General features: G+C 35.5%; 2 protein-coding genes across 6 annotated transcripts in view; one reads left to right on the forward strand and one right to left on the reverse strand.

Moving 5' to 3' along the window:
• LOC106133034 (ABC transporter G family member 23) overlaps window positions 1-4,035 on the forward strand; it is a 32,748-nt gene extending 28,713 nt beyond the window's left edge. For both annotated transcript variants that reach the window (XM_013332624.2, XM_060950935.1), the window contains exons 12-16: window positions 212-315; window positions 960-1,042; window positions 1,500-1,653; window positions 2,282-2,480; window positions 2,871-4,035. In XM_013332624.2, the coding sequence (XP_013188078.2) occupies window positions 212-315; window positions 960-1,042; window positions 1,500-1,653; window positions 2,282-2,480; window positions 2,871-3,085 (755 nt within the window). In that variant the 3' untranslated portion in view covers window positions 3,086-4,035. The remainder of the gene's footprint in view (window positions 1-211; window positions 316-959; window positions 1,043-1,499; window positions 1,654-2,281; window positions 2,481-2,870) is intronic.
• Window positions 4,036-4,287: 252 nt separating this feature from the next.
• The window catches only part of LOC106133036 (protein phosphatase PP2A 55 kDa regulatory subunit), a 38,136-nt gene continuing 21,761 nt past the window's right edge, over window positions 4,288-20,662 (reverse strand). For 3 of the 4 annotated variants that reach the window (XM_013332625.2, XM_013332628.2, XM_013332627.2), the window contains 9 exons: window positions 17,339-17,539; window positions 15,391-15,527; window positions 13,619-13,793; window positions 13,186-13,249; window positions 12,758-12,905; window positions 12,130-12,208; window positions 11,818-11,945; window positions 11,030-11,159; window positions 4,288-10,482 (listed from right to left, as the gene is read on the reverse strand). In XM_013332625.2, coding sequence (XP_013188079.1) covers window positions 10,357-10,482; window positions 11,030-11,159; window positions 11,818-11,945; window positions 12,130-12,208; window positions 12,758-12,905; window positions 13,186-13,249; window positions 13,619-13,793; window positions 15,391-15,527; window positions 17,339-17,539 — 1,188 coding nt within the window. In that variant the 3' untranslated portion in view covers window positions 4,288-10,356. The remainder of the gene's footprint in view (window positions 10,483-11,029; window positions 11,160-11,817; window positions 11,946-12,129; window positions 12,209-12,757; window positions 12,906-13,185; window positions 13,250-13,618; window positions 13,794-15,390; window positions 15,528-17,338; window positions 17,540-20,662) is intronic. The other variant, XM_013332626.2, reaches the window with a different exon arrangement.

Genomic DNA, 20,662 nt, shown 5'->3' on the forward strand with positions numbered 1-20,662 from the left:
TCTATCATTAAGCCAAGCAGCTGAGCGTGGCGTTTCAGTCTTTTGATGAGTCTTGGCTCTGTCTACCCCTCATGGGATAAAGACGTGACTGTTTGTATGTATGTACATATATTTCCATATCTACATTTTTTTTTCATTCCCATAGTAGCTCCACACAAAAGCTAATGTGTTATTATGTATGTTGTATATATGTGTTATCCATTACTTTCAGATCATAACATAGCTAATTTCATCAAAGTACAGTTGTTGAAAGCATATAAAAGCTTCACCAAAAGGACTATGAAAGCTTGTGGGAAGGATACCAGATTGGGCCAGGTAAGGTTTTAGTAATTATCATTTGATAGAAAAAGACTTATAGGTATACCTATTATAATTCTAGTGTATCAGGCTCATATTTCTGTCTATTTGTTTTATTTAATTGTAAGTATTTATTTTTGTATCCATGCCCACTTATAACTATTGTTTTTCATCAAGTAAATTGATTGAAATTATCTTATCTACTTAATAATATAAGAATATCTAGTGATTATTTAATAATTATTTATATTAATCGGCATTATTATTTCTTTTATAATATACATATTGTTATTTATTATAATTATTTTTGTATATTATGTATAGTTTCAGCGCTTGCACATTATCACATAAAAAGGTAAATCATATCTATTTTAACATTAAATTCTCACCAAAGAGTTATGACAAGTAATTTACGATAGAATTACCATGATATGGGTAACTTAAGATTCTTCTTTTAGATGTTGGACTACCAACTGCTTGACTTTAAAAATTTAACACCATAAAATTAAGCCTCAATGAAATAACTAGATATTTCATTTATTATTTTTTTCGAAAAGTACAATGATATTACCATTTTTTGGTAATATCATCTTTCTACGTAATACATACCGTACGTACAATGGACATAATTTATGCCAAAATCATATAATTTTTCCGTTTAGATACCAGCGGTATTCCACGATCCTGTTTACGGGAAGAAGGATCCGGAAGTCGTGGCGTTCATGGCACCAGGAGTAATGATCACGTAAGTATCAAATACTTCCCTTGGGTGGTTCTAGCGTTATAAATTTGTTTCAGACTTATGATCAGACTCATTCCGACTAAATTTTAAGTTCAAACAATTGGTTTTTTTAAAAATACATGAGAATCGGTCAAGCCGTTTCGGAGAAGTACGGGAACGAACATTGTGACACGAGAATTTAATATATAAGATGTAGTAAAAATTGTAATCTGTCATATAATATCTTACTAATATTATAAATGCAAAATTTTGTGAGTATGTCAGGATGTCAGTAAAGATGTTTGTTACTCTTTCACGCAAAAGCTACTGAAACGATCACGATGAAATTTGGTATGTAGGTAGCTGAAGACCCAGAATAACATATAGGCTACTTTTTTATCCCGGAGTTCCCGCGGGATTGAAAGGGTTTCCACGCGGACGAAGTCGCGGGCGGCCTCTAGTGTAAAATATCTATTTCCAGCATCGTGTTCTTCCTGTCAGCGATCGTGACCTCAACACTAATGATTGGAGACAGGCTGGAGGGCATCTGGGAGAGGAGTGCAGTCGCCGGAGTCAAGGCCAGGGAAATGCTGAACGTCCATATTGTGATACAGTCTTGTGTAATACTGGTGCAAGTGAGTGTCATTTATTTAACTGAAGGTAGCTAATGAAAAAGGATAACACAAATTCACGTCTAAAACTAAGTAACTGGTACAATAACTTAGTGAATGAACTTCATAAATAAAAACTATTTTAAATTATAAACTAAAGAAAACAATATCAAGAATAAAGAACTTTTAACATGTAATGTTTCTTTAGTATATTTATGCCGCTGTATTTACATTCTTCCGAAGAAGAAAAATGGAGAAGATAGTTAAGAAAATACTGTTTTTATCTTAGCTTATTACTACAGATTTCTATTGAAATTGCAATAAATGTAGCACCTTTTTGTGTACATAAATAAATACATGCTAAAATCATGACCCTTCTTTTTGCTGTAATCGGGTAAAAATAAATGGGGTTCTATCATGCAGGCAGCATTTACGCGCTGTATTACAATAGCAATACGCTACGCAAGCCCGCGCGAGGTTCACCTGTTGCATCCCTTATAGGCTAGTGGGATAGCCAGGATATTTTGGGAAAAATACATACATACAGTCACGTCTTAATCCCTTGCGGGGTAGACAGAGCCAAAGACCACGTTCAGCTGTATGGCTAAATGATGGAATTGAGTAATTTTCATCGAATAATTTTCTCTTTCAGACTGCCGAGATGATGTTCTTAGCTTGGGGTCCATACAACCTTCCGTCTAAGGGTTCCGTGATCGCCATTGGGGTCCTCTTGTACCTCCAAGGTCTCAGCGGGATGTGCTACGGGTTCCTGCTGTCGATCTACTGCAATAGCTACAGTCTGTCCTTCTTCGTAGCTACTGGCAGCTTCTACCCTATGATTTTGCTCTGTGGTGAGTTATATATAATTTTTTTTTATTCTGGAATGTCAAACTGTTCAAACCTCCGTTTGAAACAAGAAAAAATATAAAGTTAATGGGTGAAACTGAAAAAGAAATATAAGATAAATCCTCTCGTTTAATTACACATACAGGTCACAAAGCATAGTAGATAGAAATATCTTTTTAATTTACAGTTGATTTTAAAATAATACCTACCCCAAATGTCCTTATATCACCTTTTTTGAACATTTTTTCTTACATTTTCCGTTAATACTAATGTCTCAGAAGGACAAACATTTTTTTAAAAGCTCGCATAGGTATTTCATTTTATGATCTAAACCCCAAAATAATCTGAACAAACCAATACTTCCACCAAACCAATGCTTATTTTTGTCACTTCAGGCATCATGTGGCCGTTAGAAGCAATGACTGGTGGGCTTCGGATACTGGCCCTGACACTTCCCTTCACTATCCCAGCCACGGCCTTACGAGACATCATGCAGAAGGGAGCTTCGATCCTGGAACCTACAGTGTACCAAGGATTCCTCGTCACGATCGCTTGGATTATAGTCACATTAGCCTTGTGTCTTTTAAGGCTCAAATATAGGAAAAATTAAACTTGTTATGTTATTTTTCAGTTGAGTTGTGCAGTGCAAAGGAAATGAGGATTAATTCCATTTAAACTGGCAACATTGGCCGTTATCAAAGAATGGGTATTGCTGTGTGTAAAAAATATGTGTATTTTTTCTGCTGGTGGATTTTCATTTCGCACTGTAAATCTCGTTTTATTTTTAAGCTATTAATAGAGAGAAATCGGGTATGTAAATAGTTAATTATTCTGGGTTAGAACGGGGTAGAAATAAATATAAAATTTTACTATTAGTGTTGCTAGATAGAATTTAATATGCTACCCCAATAGCCAGGGAATTTGGCATTTATAAAGTAAGCTATTGGTGGTGATAAAGCATTAGAATTAAAATAGTAATAACGTATTAATGTAATTTTAAATATTCGCTCAACGTTCATATTCAGGTCGCAAACATAAATGGTGTTTGCTTTACCTGTTAATATTTATATGAAGTTACTTTATAGGTGTATGTACAGTATATTACTGGAATAACTTAGGCAGGAACTAAAAATGTAATGTAGACTTAAAATAATTTAGCTTTAAGTCGCTAATAGTATGAAAACTAATTTTCTTGTATCAAATGAATTTAAATTTTATTTAAACAGTCAGTTGACATTTAATTGACATGGCAGATTGGCCTTTTAATTATTGGATGGTGATTTAACAAGTCCATACAATTAACAATATAATTAATTAACAGTAACTGTGCATTTTAAAAAACTTTTTTGGAACGTCTGTTAATTATATTTCTAATGTTGTTTGTCGTTTCATTGATTTTTTTTATGAATACGATACTATCTCTTGAAATGTAAATTTTCTTATAAGTAATTTAGAGAGGTCTACAAATTGTACCAAAAGTTGTTGCCGTAGCGTAAAAAAATCTCTCGTGATATTAATATTGTGATTTATGGGTATTTATAATAAAACTTTCACAATCTACTTTTTTTGTTTTAATTTACCTCTGAGAGAACTATTCTCTGAAAAATCTTTAACACTTCTTCGCAATCTGACACCTCAAAGATTTGTATAAAAAGAATGGGGAATGTCTAAAATAATCATAATGTCAGCTTTTTTCATGGCGAGTAAAGTATTTTCAAAACAGTAGGTATTGTACCAGCATCATTATTTTCTTTATTTATTGCAAAATCATAAAATCTTGTTAACTCAGGAAATCTAAAATAAAACACTAAATTCAGATATAAAAATTTATATTATAAGGAAATATTTTGATTCAACAACCTTCTGCGCCCGCGCCTCCTTACCATGGCACATCAAATTAAACAATTTAAAAAAATTGAGCATCTACTATCTATGGAGCTGCATATAAAAACTACATTACATAAAATAGTTTTTTCTTTCATGATTTCGCGATTTATTTGTAAAGAGAAGTTTGTTCGTCGGGTTACTGGCAAGTACGATAAATAATATAAAACTAGTCTTAAATCTTGGTCGCTAAAAAGGCTTCGTCTATTACAGCATACGAACATATTATGGTCGTTCCTTCAAAACTATTGAAAATTGAACTTCTAAGAAGTACAAGATTTAAAGCTTATATTACGTTGATTTGTCTTCAAGTGATTTCAATGTCTATCAGTATTCGAAAGCCTGTATCTTTAGCCCTTCTCAATATCTCATTGGTCGTTATACAACAGACAAGAGACAAGAAGAATGTTTTAACTCGTAGTATATTTCCCGCCAATCAATTTGTTTTTACATCAACCAATACAGAATCAACGCTGAATTTAGCCGTGTTCAATCGCATGGCAGGACAGAACGAGACGGCAACATAATTGAGAGTGAATTAGAGCGATGATTTTTAAGTTGATTGGCGGATTTTTTACATAAATTCCGATCGCCTTAGCGGCGCTAAGGAGGCGCGGGTTGGACTCTTGTTAGTTTCGTTGTCATCCGCTAGAGGTCGCCAGCAAACTAACAGACAAACCTTCACACCGCTTATTGCGACATATCACATTTATGATGCCCGTGTAATAATCGAGATTTAATTACTAAGTCGCGTCTTTATCGTTCGTCTTTCATAAGTAGAATCGGGGCCACGTTTATCTTTTTTTTATTTTCCCGTCAAATAACGCGACCTCTTATTGACTATGAACTCTGTCTCAACTGCATATAAAAATTAAGATAAGGCAACATTCCAACCATTAGTGGACAATGTCCACTATGTCCACTGGACATAGTCGAAAGCGTTATGCGCATGCTTACTAATCAAAATCGCGTGACAAATATGTTTGTCAATATTTCTTATACAATCTACTTTCAACGTTTTTAGAAAACATGTAAACTGGAAGGGACCACTATCAACATTGTTTAAGGTTATAAATTAAACCTCGACTATTATACGGGCACTGAACAAGCAAAACCTGCGCCGATCCCTCATCACTTGAAACAAAAAGAACTGATTGTTTTTTTTTTTATATTTTCAATGGCTGCGCTTTCACAGTTTTTCCTAACTATAAACTAGACTTAAATAAGACGCCCGCCTGTCACTCGATCAGTCACACACTATACACGTTTACGCTAAAAATTCTCGTTTTTACACTGATATCGGGGTCCGTCAATTCCTATACTACTAATATTGCCATTGAAGCAATCTTAAGTCGCGGAGGCATTTCATTATCACATATTTTTTTTAACTTACATATAACTCCAGCTCGTAGGTATGCAAAAAAAAGTCCACTCGAGGAATTGACCCGGCCCCATTACACAAAAAAAAGAACTAAAACTTAACACATTCCATACAAAATCAAACAACAAAAAAATCGGGAGATTATGGTTAAACTAACGGAAACTATGGAAGTGCCTGAATCAATTAAATTTAAACAGTACTCGTGGATAATTTAGGTAGGTATACTTTCGTACACTATATTGTTAAATTTTATGGTACGCGTATCAACGATAAAAACGCACTTCTCTCACACAAGAAAAGAAGAAGTCAAAACTTGAACAACGTGATTCACTAACTAAATCATACAACGAGTACTGTCACAAATTTCAAAAATTACCGAACGCATTTCATTCAAAAAATTAACATAATTTAACTGTATCAAGCTTAATCCAATTAAAGTACAAATATATATAACTCTGTACATTAATTATAATTGTGACAAAATATTCTATATATTTATATTCAGGCCTCCATTCGTTTTCTATATATTTACATCTTTCAATTCAGCTTCTCTTACATATAGACACGAACTAAAATCACAATATTTTCCGTAAGTAATCACACTTGATGTTATTTCATTTGTAATTCATAATTGTATATTCCGCCATTCGCGTACAGTTCTCAAAATCATTAAATAACATACTCGTGGTGTGAGTTCATAAAAACGATCACAAATACTTAAAAAAAATAATAGATAATAATAAATAAAGGGATGATTAACAAAACTAAATACACGGTAAGGCACGGCCTGGGAAACTGAAACCGGCAATTGTCACTTTTTGGCGAACAGGTGTCATGTCAAACAAAAATTATGCAATTTCTCAATGTAAATGATACTGTAATAAGGTTTCTCATCGTGAATGAGAAACATTTTCAATTAAGAGTTTCTCGTGACACTTTTTACTTTTGCTTCAGGGGACTAAGAGTTTCTTTCCATATGTCCAATTTTTCATATCATCCGTCGTATGGAAAATGGAAAATTTAACTTTAAATGATGATTTATTGTTGATCGTAATCAAAATTATTTTGCATCATATGTGTAACGTGAAAACTGTTCGTCAAGCGATTTCTAATCATTTACGTATAATATTAATGTATCATTTTACAAAACGATATCATCAAATAATTTAATTAATCGAATACAATATGTCGTAGCGTCGTACAATCTTAACTATAAAATTGTAACGATTACCAAGTCACATTGAAACAATCGTACCTAATTTTTTTTTATGAGCTATTAGTATCGATATAAATTTTCTATATTTTTAAATTTTCAATTTATGTAAGATGATTTTTTTTTTTTGTTATGTATTATATTAGAGTGGGTCAGTTTACAAGAGTTTAGCGGTTGCAATTTTCTTAGCCTATTGTCAGGCCACCTTCATCTAATTTGTATCAGTGATACTTAGTGTTTTTGACCCGTTCAGTTCTTCCTATCAAAATTTATATCAAAGCCTCTTCCAATTCCACGGTCTTATACTATTATGTATATGTAAGTTATCCGTTATCCATTTATTTCCATTTTATACGACTTATCTCAATGTATTTATATCGATACAATAGCTTATTGAAAACACCGCAAAAAATTTCATTTTTGAACAAAAGAAAAACATGAGTCCATGACTCAAGCACGAAATGAGATCTAAACAAATATTGAATGATCTATTTATACAATAAACAGGATTTCAGTAAAGTCCGCATCAGTGGCACCGTGGTAATGTCAGTAATTTACCTTACCCCAGGTTCGATCCCCGGTCAGGTCAAGCTGGTCAACGTTTAGCTGAAGCAACGAAAAATATAATTACTATATAAATAGACCTTACAAATTTCGGAATACGTAAAAAAAACCAAATCCGACACTGTACGACTATTGAAACACATAAAAACGCTTACAACCCAAAATGCATGAAAACAAATCAAAAATACACATAATGGATACAACAAAATCATTTAAAAACACAAGGTTATTTCTACACGGCTATCAATACAAAATGTACATTAGTTCATCACTATATTTTGTATACAAATACGTATATTTCTACATATATTTTTGATATACATTTCACGTTGTAAGCGATAGTTTGTCAAGTTTAATATCTGATCGGAAGGAAGTTAAACACATTTTTATTCCTAACTAATCTCATTATTATGTGAACGAAGCATCACGTTATTGTGGTATTCATTTAAACAATAAATACTATATCGCTTAGAACCTTAAGTATGAAAAGCGTATAAATTATCGAGAATTATTTACAGTGATCTGAATGGGTGAGTTATATTTATTTTAATGCCAAGGAAATACATTGGGAATAAAATCATATAAGCCAAATTATTACCAAACAAAGTCTTCACTTAAATAACATATCTTTTTGCCTTTATGTATTTTTTTTACAATGATATATATTTATATAGTTAATTGTAATACTTATTAAAAAAAATTAGCTTAGCTTTTACAACAAACAAATGGTCCACAAAAGTATATCTTGAAGTTAAAATAAATATACTCCACCTATTCCAATAACTGATTTATTTATAACGATCTTAGTATCTAGCTATCTAAATAACGCGGTGTATCGTGGGACAAAATCTGGAAGTACACTTCACTGGTAACATTGAAAAATCGTCTGTATTTTCTATGGAATATGGACGACATATTATTGAGCTTCGTGGAAAATAAAACATCAAAATTTGTATCTAAATTGCACTGGTCACAGAGGCAACGCGTACATTAGTTTGAATGCTAACAGATGCTCTAACGGTGAGGGAAAACGTCGTGAGGTAACTTGCGCCGTTAAGGAACTGAATGTACAATCATAACGTTAACATACATTAGTTCAATTGCTCACCAATTCTCTTATCGGAAGGAAATCTATCAATTTTAAGCAATTGTATGTGTAACTATGATGCAAACCGGGTTAGATGCACTTGTTGATAGATCATGGAAATCAGGAGTCTATCCAAAATATACCTTTGATAATGTACCTTTTAAACAATGAAAGAATTAACACGAAGATACAAACCTAGGCCTGACAAACAATCAAAGTTACAAAAGTTACCTCTATATTAAATAAGTATAGATTTGTTTTTAGATGCCAAAACTAAAGTTTAATAAATTTTACCGTATTAAATTTTATTGAACTAAAAAATCATAACTTATTGACGCATAATGAATTATTCGCCACTCGAAACTTTAGACATTTATTTTACCGTTATTATCGATAGACATACAGGTAAATAAGATTATTTGTTTTGCATCTGTGATCAGTAAACCTAATACCCTAAATGTATGTCAAACGATACGCCGCGAGTTTTTAACAATACTGCTAAGGTAGCTGTCACCATTCGGCTTATAACGCCAATTAACATAATGCCAACCTGTCATTTTGCGTAATTTATAAGCACTATGTCATCTATGAAGCGTAGATAATATGGCGATGCGTAATTTTACCATTTACCTACACTCTCATTCAACTCCTCTTCGTATTTTGAATCGGTAAGGTAGTTACGAAACGTTGAAACTTTAACGATCTTAGAATTTAAAAATATTTTTTCATTTATCGTTCATAATGTAAAAAAAGAAGACTTTAAACTACCAATCACGTCAAGTTTGCAAACGGAGCCCTGTGAATGGCTGATTCCACAAAGAATACGCACCAATAGCTGAACTGACAGCTACCCGCAGTTTATACAATATAACACGCCCAAAGTAAGGAGGACTAGTTTCATCTTTGTTTGTACAAGCATTATCGTGCAAAGTATAATGCATTCTCATATTGAAAAGCGTTATCCTTTTCGCACAATTGAGTTATCTCAATGGTGAGAGAGAGATGACGCTATACGAATTGATTATTCATTTTCTATTTAATTTTGGTTATTTGTATTATATTTACTTAGACGGTGGTAAGGACATTTCAAGTTAAAGTTTAATTACCCAATAAAATCTTACAAATGCTCGCCTGCAATTTTCTTAATGTTAATGGCTAGCGTATTTTATATTTCAATCATAATAATTGTTGCAAAAAAAATTCACTCTTATTAAAATTTACTTGCTGCAAATCAAATATTTTTTTTACTCGGTCTTAATAACAAAGTAAAAATTTGAGTAAATTCTAAGCTTTTGAAAAGGTTATCTATGAATTATTAGGTCCAATATTCTTAATTTCTCTTGGTTAATCCAGTTTTATTATGTTTCAAACGCAATTCCTACATTTTATATATCTCGTCTGTTCACAAAATTCTTCCTTCCTCTACATGTCATACCCGGCAAACAGCCTTAACTTATAATATGAGCAATCCAGCTACTATGTTATCCTGCAAACTTTTAAATTTCATATCCCTACACTGTTTCCGTACTTGTTAGACTCATTTTTTTATTTTTCACATCCATCCTCAAACTTTGAATAGCTGCATGTGTCCTGTTCACAAAGTCCTCCCTATCTTAGTGCTAGAACTTGATATAAGTACAAGCAGCGTTTAAAAACATTTTGAAAATTCCAGATTTTCCCGTACCATACAAACTAATATCCTACATTTTGTCCGTCTGTTCACCGAGTCCTCCCTACCTGGTGCGTGGAGTGCTAGAACTTGTCTTGGAATATAAACAGGTTGTTCGTAGCGGCCACCGCTATGATGCTCTCGTGGGGATGCCACGCGGTATGGAGTATCTTCTTGTTGAAGTCTAGGCAGTCTACGCTTATCTCGTCCTGTTGGTGGAGAAAGTTATTCTATGTAATAATGTGAGAGGTGGGAGTCAAAAGAGCGGAGTTTTTTTTTAAACTAAGTTCATTCAAGTATATATTAGATTCACAGATGAGACCTAAATGTCCGAACTTTTATCCGCTAAGGGTATACGTATAGTGTCGTATGGTTTCCGGCACCAATAGAAAAAAATAATTGGACCACTCCATCCAAAAGTCAAACATGTGAAAGGCTTATAAACTTGTGATCCTATTTTTAGGCGATGGGGCTAGCAACCTGTCACTATTTGAATCTCATACATACATAAAACCACGCTTTTACTTGGAGGGATAGACAGAGACTACATCGTTCCACTTGCCACGATCTCTGCATACTTCCTTTGCTTCATCCACATTCAAATCTCTTTGTGCAAGCTCGGCGGTTTCGGCTATCCTTGATTCTCAATTTACAACATTAAGCCAACAGTTGCCCACGACCTATCAGCCTCTTTAAGACCGTTGACTCTGTGTACTCATGAAAGCCTTCACCTAACCAGGAGCGGGGCGGGCGTACCTTCTTCCTCTTGGCGGAGGCGGCGACGCGGCGCGCGCGCAGCGGCAGGCGCGGGCGGGCCGCCGCCTCGCGCGACGCCTCCAGCGTCAGGTCGCCGCGCCGCGCGCCGCCGCAGCCGCGCTCGAACACTCTGCGGGCGATACAACATTCATAAACATTTCCAACGGGTGGAGCAGGAACGTGAACTTTCGCAGTCTGTTAAGAAAATGTGCCTATCTAGCACGTTGTAGACTCTGTGGCGCAGCGGTAGTGCGCTTACTTCAATACTAACTCAATCTGTGTCAAAAAAAAATAATCGGAATAGACGTTAATGACAATCGCAAAAATACACAGAAATAGCGAGTCTGAGTTAAAGATACACTAGATGCAAATATGCAATGTCTTCTTGTGCAAATAGCGTTACTCCTTGAGTCACAGAGCATTCATATAACAATGAAACTATCAGCATCAATAACGAATGAAACATTTGTCATTATCGGCCGAATCCCAATTGATTTACAAAATTGAACAATCAACAGTCCACCATCACTTACAACACATTTCATCTGCAATATTAATGCACATTGATACTATCTCTTTGCGCAGTATTACTGCGTCGTGACTCCCTCGCAGAATCACTTTCATTCTCCATCTTTTGCAGACCTTTGTATCCGTTATCCGTTTAACCATCCAATGAAAGGCTAAGCCTTTAACATTACTCACTTCTTTAAAAGTGATCTTTAATTTATTTTTCAAATCTTTACAGGGGTAATTCTTGTAAAAGTAATAAATGCAATAAAAACACACACCTAAAGAATCCGTTGTACGAGCCAGTCATGAGCCGCTGATCGTCTCCGCTCCAACAACATTCAAACTTATCGAAAATGCAGTCGTTCTCGTACAAAGAGCACAATTTGGACCGCAAATACTCGTGTACCTGCAAATAAAAAAAATTGGGTTCTTATTATTAATATACTAATGCCAGGACAGGACTACTAATCGGTTTGATTGGTAACAAATTATCTGGAACTCATTCAATTCCTAACAAAATCATTTATTCTTCTAAAGATGAAGGAAAACAAAGTGAAGAAATTGGTTAAAAAATACCATAGTATACTTACTGGATATGTTTCTACGGGTTTTGTTTCCATTCTAAGATCCCATACTTTTAAACCTAAATAATCTCTGGACATCATATATCTGAAACAAATTAAATGACGTGTAAATATTTATCACGATAACAATTTTAAGAGAGGCAAATAGTGCCAGGGTGAGCCTCTTACGGTGAGAGAAAACATCGTGAGGAGACCTGCACATTCAGACAATTGTATGTGTAATCATGATCGATCCAATACAGGTAAGGATGCAGGAGGCAAAGGTTGCGTTTGTTGGTCAAATGAGAGTTGTTTAATGTAAAACCTGACACACACAATCCAGGATCCATAGTCAAAGGCATAGCCAAGGTTCCTCTCCAGAGTGGGGAGGATGCAACTGAGACTAAAGCCAGGAAGAAGTCAAATAGTGCTAGGTTAGGAGCCACAAAGGGAAGATCTTTCGTTAAGCTGGTGTGATACCTGGGAAACCGACAGATGACTCTCGTCAGTCGCGCGAAGTCGAAGTTTGTATAAATGCTCCAATACATTAAATCTTTGCTTACGCAATATAAACTCTTCGCTGTCATTGGCTTAGCGCATCGTACACTTCGCTGTGATTGGCTGATGGCGTGTGACGCGTAAACGAGTTTATTACCTGCCCGAGTTGCTGAGCTTGACGTCGCTGATAGAGGAGATGATCTCGCTGAAGAAGGACCTGGCGTGGGGGTCCTCGGGCTCCTCAAATAGTTTCGCGTGGCGGTCGCACAGAGCCGCGGCGCGCATGTCGCATAGTCTTATTGTACCTGCAAAATTATAAAATCATTTAGAAGTTTGATTTAACATGCATAATATAAAAGAAATTGATTTTTAACTGCGGACCAAATTACTCTGCAAAGAAATTCTATTTTAGACATGATAGAATCCTGAACATAAGTCTTCTTACCATATCCCAATCCAAACTTCCTATCCTTGATTATTTGTTTATTCTTCATTTACATTCATGTTTATGCAATGATTTAATGATTGAAAGAGATAAATTAACTTTAAATATTAATACATAATAATTCCACAAAAATAACTCACCCTTACTACTAGAATATACAAAGAGATTGCATTCTGTGGGATGGAACTCTGCTGCGGTAATTACCTGAAACAAACAATAAATTGGTATTTAATTACCATTTTGCGTGGCGTAAACTAAGGGATAGGCTTATAAACTTGGGATTCTTCTTTAAGGCGATGAGCTAGCAACCTGTCTCTATTTGAATCAATTCAAACAGCTTAACTTGGCTTATTGGTCTTTTTGAGACTGTTGGTCTGACTACACCGCAAGGGATATAGACATATTATATGTACGTATGTATATTTTAGCGCCGAGTGATTTCCGGCACTTTAGAATAGTACCTTTCCATCTCTTAACCATGGATGTCGTGAAACTCGATTAAAAAAAGTCAAAGTAGAAATCTTTTGTCATCATTTTATGTGTCTGTATAATAACAAGCGATGATGATCTTACCTCAGTGAGTTCCTCCATATTGGCTGGTTTGATATCAACAATATTGAAACTCTGGTCCGTGATCTCCAAGTGCCAGAGGTTGATGCGCAAGTCATCAGCTGACAGATACGTTTCTTGATCAGAGTTCAAAGAGATTGAGTTTATGTGGTATGTGTGGGCGTTGGCGAATATCCTCCTGAAAGTAAACATTTTTGCTTTTTTAAACTTCTCCAGTTTTTAAGTTATGTAAAGTTATATAAAAACACCATACAAAAAAAAATATGAGTATCAATAAAAAAATTATAGGTAATTAAATAATTATAAGTAACTAGAGGATCTGCCCTGACCGCACCTGCGCCCGCCTGAGCAAAAGGGAAAATCCAGAATTCGCCCCCAATTCTCTCTTACATAAGTACATATTATCATCGTCTTTGCCCCTTGCGGGGTAGACAGAGTCATAACTCTTGAAAAGACTGAAAGGCGACGTTCAGCTGTATGGCTTATTAATGGAATTGATTCACTCTTAACTACAATTATATATCTGTCGTCTTCGCGTGTTTTCGGTTGTGCCGCCACTATGTTTCGGGACCCGGGGTCCGCTTACAGACATTTTCTCCTCTTTATCCAGCCATCGAGATTTTTAATTAATAATATCCAAAATAAATATCGTTCGTCCATCGGAAACGTTTCATATAAAAGTACGTTCCGTGCGCGTTTAATATCTGAGGGGTTAGTGCGAGTTTTACTCGATCAAACGCGTCGATGAAGTAAACGCGAATTTGTATGTGATTTAATCAGCGCCACCTCTTGTTAACGCGATGGCACTAATGCAACTCCATACAAACTCGCGTTTACTTGCTCGACGCGTTTGACCGAGTAAAACTCGCACTAGCCCCTCTGTATGCGATAAACATTCGAGAACCAGGACAATCATAAAAAGTTCGTTGTTTATCATGCCTAGGCCGGGATTCAAACCCGGAACCTTCAGCGTCTCAGGCAAGCACATTACCGCCTGCGATTCTGAAGCGGTCATATTAATAAGTAGATATGGTCCATAAATATTAATAACGTAATAAAATCACTGATAGATAACTGAGAATATAAAAAGCTCTCCAATATGAACGATAAAGATATTGAGATGTCATATAATAAAGTAATAATGTTATCATTTCGAGTGTTATGCAAACAATAAATTTGATTGGCAAACAAAATTGATCTTGATAATTTTTATCAGCTTTAGTTAGTTATGAACTGCCAAATTAAGTTCTATCAGAAATGCTTAAATAACATATTTTATTTTGTCCCCGAGTTTGCTCTAAAGAGATTTTTATGTAATATTATTAATAGCATCTTTCATAGTGAATTTTCAACTTCACGCACACAGTCTCAAGTGAACTGAAAGCTTATAAGTTATCATATAGAAATAAATTATAATATGAGAAAGAGATGACAAGTATTTATATATACTAATAGGAAGTTCATAAGTTAATTTGGTTGACTGGAAGAAGTCCCCATTGGGATAAGTCCACCATCCGCCACATGTTCTTCTAAATCCAATGACTTGATCACACTGAATTGAATCACACACTTGTGCGATCTGATACCTGTAAGGAAAGCTTATGATCTATGGGTCATACAGTGAGCACTGACCTTGGCGAGACCACCATGAGGTCCGCGGGTTTGACCATGAGCACTCTGAGATGCGTGATGCGCGCCGGATCGCTCGTTTTGTAGCCGGTCACGCACTTGTGCGGTCTGATACATGATGTATGGGTCATACAGTGAGCACTGACCTTGGCGAGGCCTCCACCATGAGGTCCGCGGGTTTGACGGTGGGCACCCGGAGCTGCGTGATGCGCGCCGGGTCCCGCGGCCGCCCGCCCTCCTCGCGAGTGTTGTAGCCGGTCACGCGCTTGTCGCGTTCCGATACCTGGCCACAAGAGAAAAAAATATAAGTTTATTTACTTTAACAGAATATAGATCTTAGAACTAGGTGTTGGGAGTCTCAGTTTAGGCAATTAAAGAGGTCTTTGTCTCAAACAGAAAATTTGTTTCACTCATATGTAGAAATGCCATTTTGTATTTTAAACTCTAGTTATGATGTGTCATCGTTTCGCATCAGTTTTCTGCTCTGTTGTAAAGCTGGTTTCAGAGTAACGCGCCGTAGCCACCAACAGACACGCGCGCTTGAGCGCTGTTAAACGAGTATCACGTTTCCTTGCAAAGTGCAGACGCTTTCGCAGCGCATCTTACAACCGGCACGACAAAACTGCGTCACTATGAAACGAGGCATCTAGTGTACTTGTAAGCGCGAGCGTATGGCCGGCGCTGAACAAACGCGTGACTCTGAAATCAGCCTAAGCTGTCAAATACATCTCATAATTGAAATGCAATATAAAAACTTTATGGTATCACCATCATCAGTTGTCATTTATGAGCCGTCCAGAGTGTAATATAAACTATCAATTTACGTTGACTAGTCCTTTACCATCGATTGATAGTGTTTATCTTTAAACAATATGACATACAGGGCAGTTTACATTTTCATTTAACATCTTAAGCTTAACAAAAACAAATTAATCTTCGCTTATTTGTGTCATGATATGGACAGTGTACCTGTTGGCACTGTTCATTAGGGCGTCTAAGTCGTGATTACAATGTTATTATATACTTAGTGAATATTATATGGTAAATATTATTTCTGTTTATCTAAGAAAAAAACATCCCAACGTGTACTAAAATGGAAAATGTCTTGTTTATGTAAAACTTTATTGCACAAAATAAAATGTACGAAAGGTGGATCTAACGCCGTTTGGCATTCTCTAACTGTCTACAATGCAATATAAATAACTCTTTATAGCGCCAGAATAAATTACAGCAAATTCACAATACTATATATTTAAAGTGGAAAGAGGTAGTCTCTGCCTACCCCTCCGGGAAAGAGGCGTGATGTATGTATATTAAAAACAAAGCAGCAAAAGGAGACCTAATCACTAAAAGCGATCTCTTCCAGGTAACCTGTAAATCGTGTATAAAACTTCATCCAGAGAAAAGAATAGCAGGTGGCACTGAGTTAACTTATAGCCTATTCTATAGTCCACCAGCTAGCAAGCAGCAAGCAAAACTGATAACTTATTTTCCAATTGTATTGTAAATTACAGTTAAATCTATGGTTAACATCAACCAGAAAACAGCTAACCCTTCTTTGCATGATGATGGAAATTATAATCATAACAATTAGTGAAGAAAAAAAGGTACTCAAAAACTGTAAACTTTAAATTTGTTATTGCTGGCAACTTTATAAATGACTATTGCGTACAACAAAACCCTAGTACCAGTCTACTAGAAGAAGAATTACAATAAAAAAAAGAAAGGTCACTTCGGTGTAAATTTCCCAAATGTAAAGGCTATTCCACAATTTCGTGTAATCAATGTGGAGTTAATTTGTGCTTGAATAAAAAAAATAATTGTTTTTTAAATTATCATTTAGAATAAAGGAGAATAAGTAAACAATATCTTTTGACTTATTTAGTACTGAGCTATATATGTAACAATTCATAACGATGTAAATTTTCATCACTGTTTTTTAAATAATTCATCAAATTATTATTTATACTAGGATTTTTTTCAATATTTTTCCTTTAATCTAGAGCATTAATTACATCAACCTGATTTATTTTAAGAAAATAGGAAAAATCATGCAATGAAGAGTTAATAATTCTATCTTTACACAACACTAACCTTCCATAGTTTGATAGTCTTGTCATTTGTGGACAGCAGAAAATGCGCTTGATTCTTCCGCTTCAACCACCGAATCTTGTTGATCTTCTCCTCGATCTCCAGAGACTTGAGGTAGTCGAACTCGGGCTCGTGCGATTGGAAAGTCGAGTATACGTTGTATTCGCCCTTCTTAGGCACGCACTGTTTCGATGCTGGGTCCCTCTGCGAAAATAATAAATCTATAATAAAGAGAACAGCCAGTCAGATCATTAAAACTATGTATGTACCATGGGAGCGACGCGACGCGAGTATACGATAAGGCATAGTCTTATGGTTCCCGGCACCAATAGAAAAATGAAAAGGACCACTTATCGTAAAATGTGACTAAGGGATAGGCTTATAAACTTGGGATTTTACTTTTGGGCAATGGGCTAGCAACCTGTCACTATTTTAATCTCAATTCTATCAACAAGTCAAACTTCTGAACGGGGACTCTGTCTTTTCGAGACTGTCGGCCTTGTCTACCCCGCAAGAGTATAATATAGATATGTATGTACTAGAGGCCACCCGCGACTTCATCCGCGTGGAATGCAGCGGGAACCGTGGGATTTTTATCCCATTTGTATCCTACGTGTTTTTCTGGGTCTTTATACCTTCATACCAAATTTCATCGCAACCGCTTCAGTAGTATTTGCGTGAAAGAGTAAGTAACAAACATCCATACAAACTTTCGCATAATATTACCTATTAGGATGTATGTACGACAAGAGCGGACACTGGTTGATTGACATATCAACACAGAGCGCAAAACGCTGGAGATTTGAAATTAGACATGCAGGTCTCTATGGGTGAACAAAAAGTGAATTTCCCGAATTCCGCACAGGAATGTTAATAAGAGCCATTTCTATTTTAAAGGAAACGAAGCCGGGAATGTACTCTAATAGAATATAATACATTATTATTGTCATCTTTATAAGTCAACACGGGGCCGTAATACATAATGATGACCAGCGCACGCATATTACTAACTTAGGACCCTTTTTTGGAAACAATACACTTTCGACACCGATTGTTTCGTAACTAATTTATTGTAAAAAAATAGTTGTTTCCTGAATAAATTTAACTAAGAACAAAATGTTGAGGTATCAGATTTGGATGAGTTACAATTTTATTTTAGTGTGGCCATAAAAACGCGCTACGCCGTTTTTATAGCTCGAAAAACTATCGCTATCCCCGTTTCACGTCATAATAAAAAACGAAACAGCGATAGCTTTTGCAGGAGACCGCTATGTGCGTTAGTTACAGTGCTAACCCATGATCTAAACGTAATCGAATGTTAAACAGTAGGTATGATCACTGTCTGTCATCTGGTCAGGCTCCTACTAAAAGGGTCAAGGAAGTCAGAGGGCAGTCGCTCATTATAATTACCATCCGCATCTTGAATCGCATTTATATCCGTTTTGTCATGACATGGAGAATAAACAATAGATTAGCTTATTAAAGCCAGACAGAATAAATACATAACAATACATTTATAAATATACTTCTAAATCCTACTATCGATTCCAACTGTATAATCAATGCTACTATTTTATAAATGCTTTATAATTCTCCGTTAAACCATAGCCCTAACTCAAACTTGCCATTTGTCCGTGTATAAGGACACAAAAACCAAATAGATAAACATCAACATACGCGATAAGTGCTCAATACATAAATCGAAGTTAATCGAACCTGCTACCATACATGGCGTAACCACTACGCTATATGGGCGACTGTCGACACAATTACCATCGTATACGGACTCGCGGTCGGGCCACTTTCGCTCGCGAATTATTGATGTAAAGGTTAAAAATGTCTGTGGAACTTTCACTAAATGTGTTAATAGTCAAAATCACAGAGAAACATCGTTTTTATCCTGAATAGTATTGGCATCAGGGCAGGTAGCCGATTATTAAAAAAAAAAAAATGTTGTCTATGGAAGCGTTCATCGCGCATGTAAATCTAAGTTTATTATTAACGCCTCGCGCATTTGTTATGTAGTGTGTTGTGTTGTAGATCTGTGGGAAATTTATTGATATATATACGAAGAAGTACCTAACTTATTTATAACTTTTTTTAGGAATTTAAAACCACTCGTTTTTGCCTTAATCTGTTTGACGGTAAAAAGATGAGGTATACAATTATGAACCTTATCTTTCATGTTGACGCTCTTGTTTTTTTGGAAAATAATATAAATATTTCTATTACTCTTTTATCATACTTTTCATAATAACTGGTTATATAGCAAAAACTTAAACACAAAGTATGAGCGCTCGATAAATCTTTCAGATTCGGAAGTGAATTTAATAGACCACAAATTACGCGATTTCTATTTTCTTCTATACTTCCTAGTTTCTAATACGCTTCATTGATTCATCCCTGATACCAACAAACAAGTACTAATTATATTATTATTATACCTACTTCAGCTTAAAAAAAGCCTTCTTTAGATGACAGAGACAGATGCATTCTTGGTTAAAATCGGAATGGGAAGGGTTGCCAACTGCCGTAATTCCGGGAAGTCAATTATTTCCTTTTCACCGCGTAAACCTATCGCTGTTTCGCTTTTTATTATATCGTGAAACGATATTGCGTTAGTTTTACGCGCGATCAAAACGGCTTCGCGCGTGCTGTGCTACGGCAAGGGATTTAGTCGCGTTTGCGATGACGATATAGTTTAAGGTGTATCAGCCATACACACCACTTGGGGTCTCTAAATGCAGGCATTTAGAGACCCCAAGTGGTTTTTGGATCAGCTTTCTAGCAATTAGTCGTCAAAATTGAAACATCTCTTCTACATCTACCTCCGGACCCTGGGCTCCTCCCCAAAACTCGACCGTCTTTCGCCAGGAGTATAATAGGCTATTTGACAAAGTTTTAAAAACTATCTAAGGGTATTTATTTGTTTATAAGGAGCCCTACAAAAATACTTTTCTGCCTTTATTACAGTTATTTTATTAAAAAATCGAAAAAGAAAATGAAATAGTCAAATATGCCGCCAAAACGCGACTTTTAGCAATATGGCGGCCATGGCATGCAGTGACGTAAATTTCGTGTAAATATCATACAAAGCTTGTTTGTGTTTCGAAAAGTTTTGATTTTCTCTTGTTTTATTTAACTTGTGCCACGTCATATGTGTGAAAATTATTAAAATGAGTTCCTATAAATGTTGTGCAGTGCCAATGCACTAATACAACAATAAAATCTCCTACGAAACTGTTTTTTTCTATGCCGATGGATTTGAATATTCGCAAGAAGTGGTTTCAGATCATGATCTAAGATCAGTGGTTACCAAGATATACT

This window comes from Amyelois transitella, chromosome 23, assembly GCF_032362555.1.
Source record: "Amyelois transitella isolate CPQ chromosome 23, ilAmyTran1.1, whole genome shotgun sequence".
In the NCBI taxonomy this organism is placed as follows: Eukaryota; Metazoa; Arthropoda; class Insecta; order Lepidoptera; family Pyralidae; genus Amyelois; species Amyelois transitella.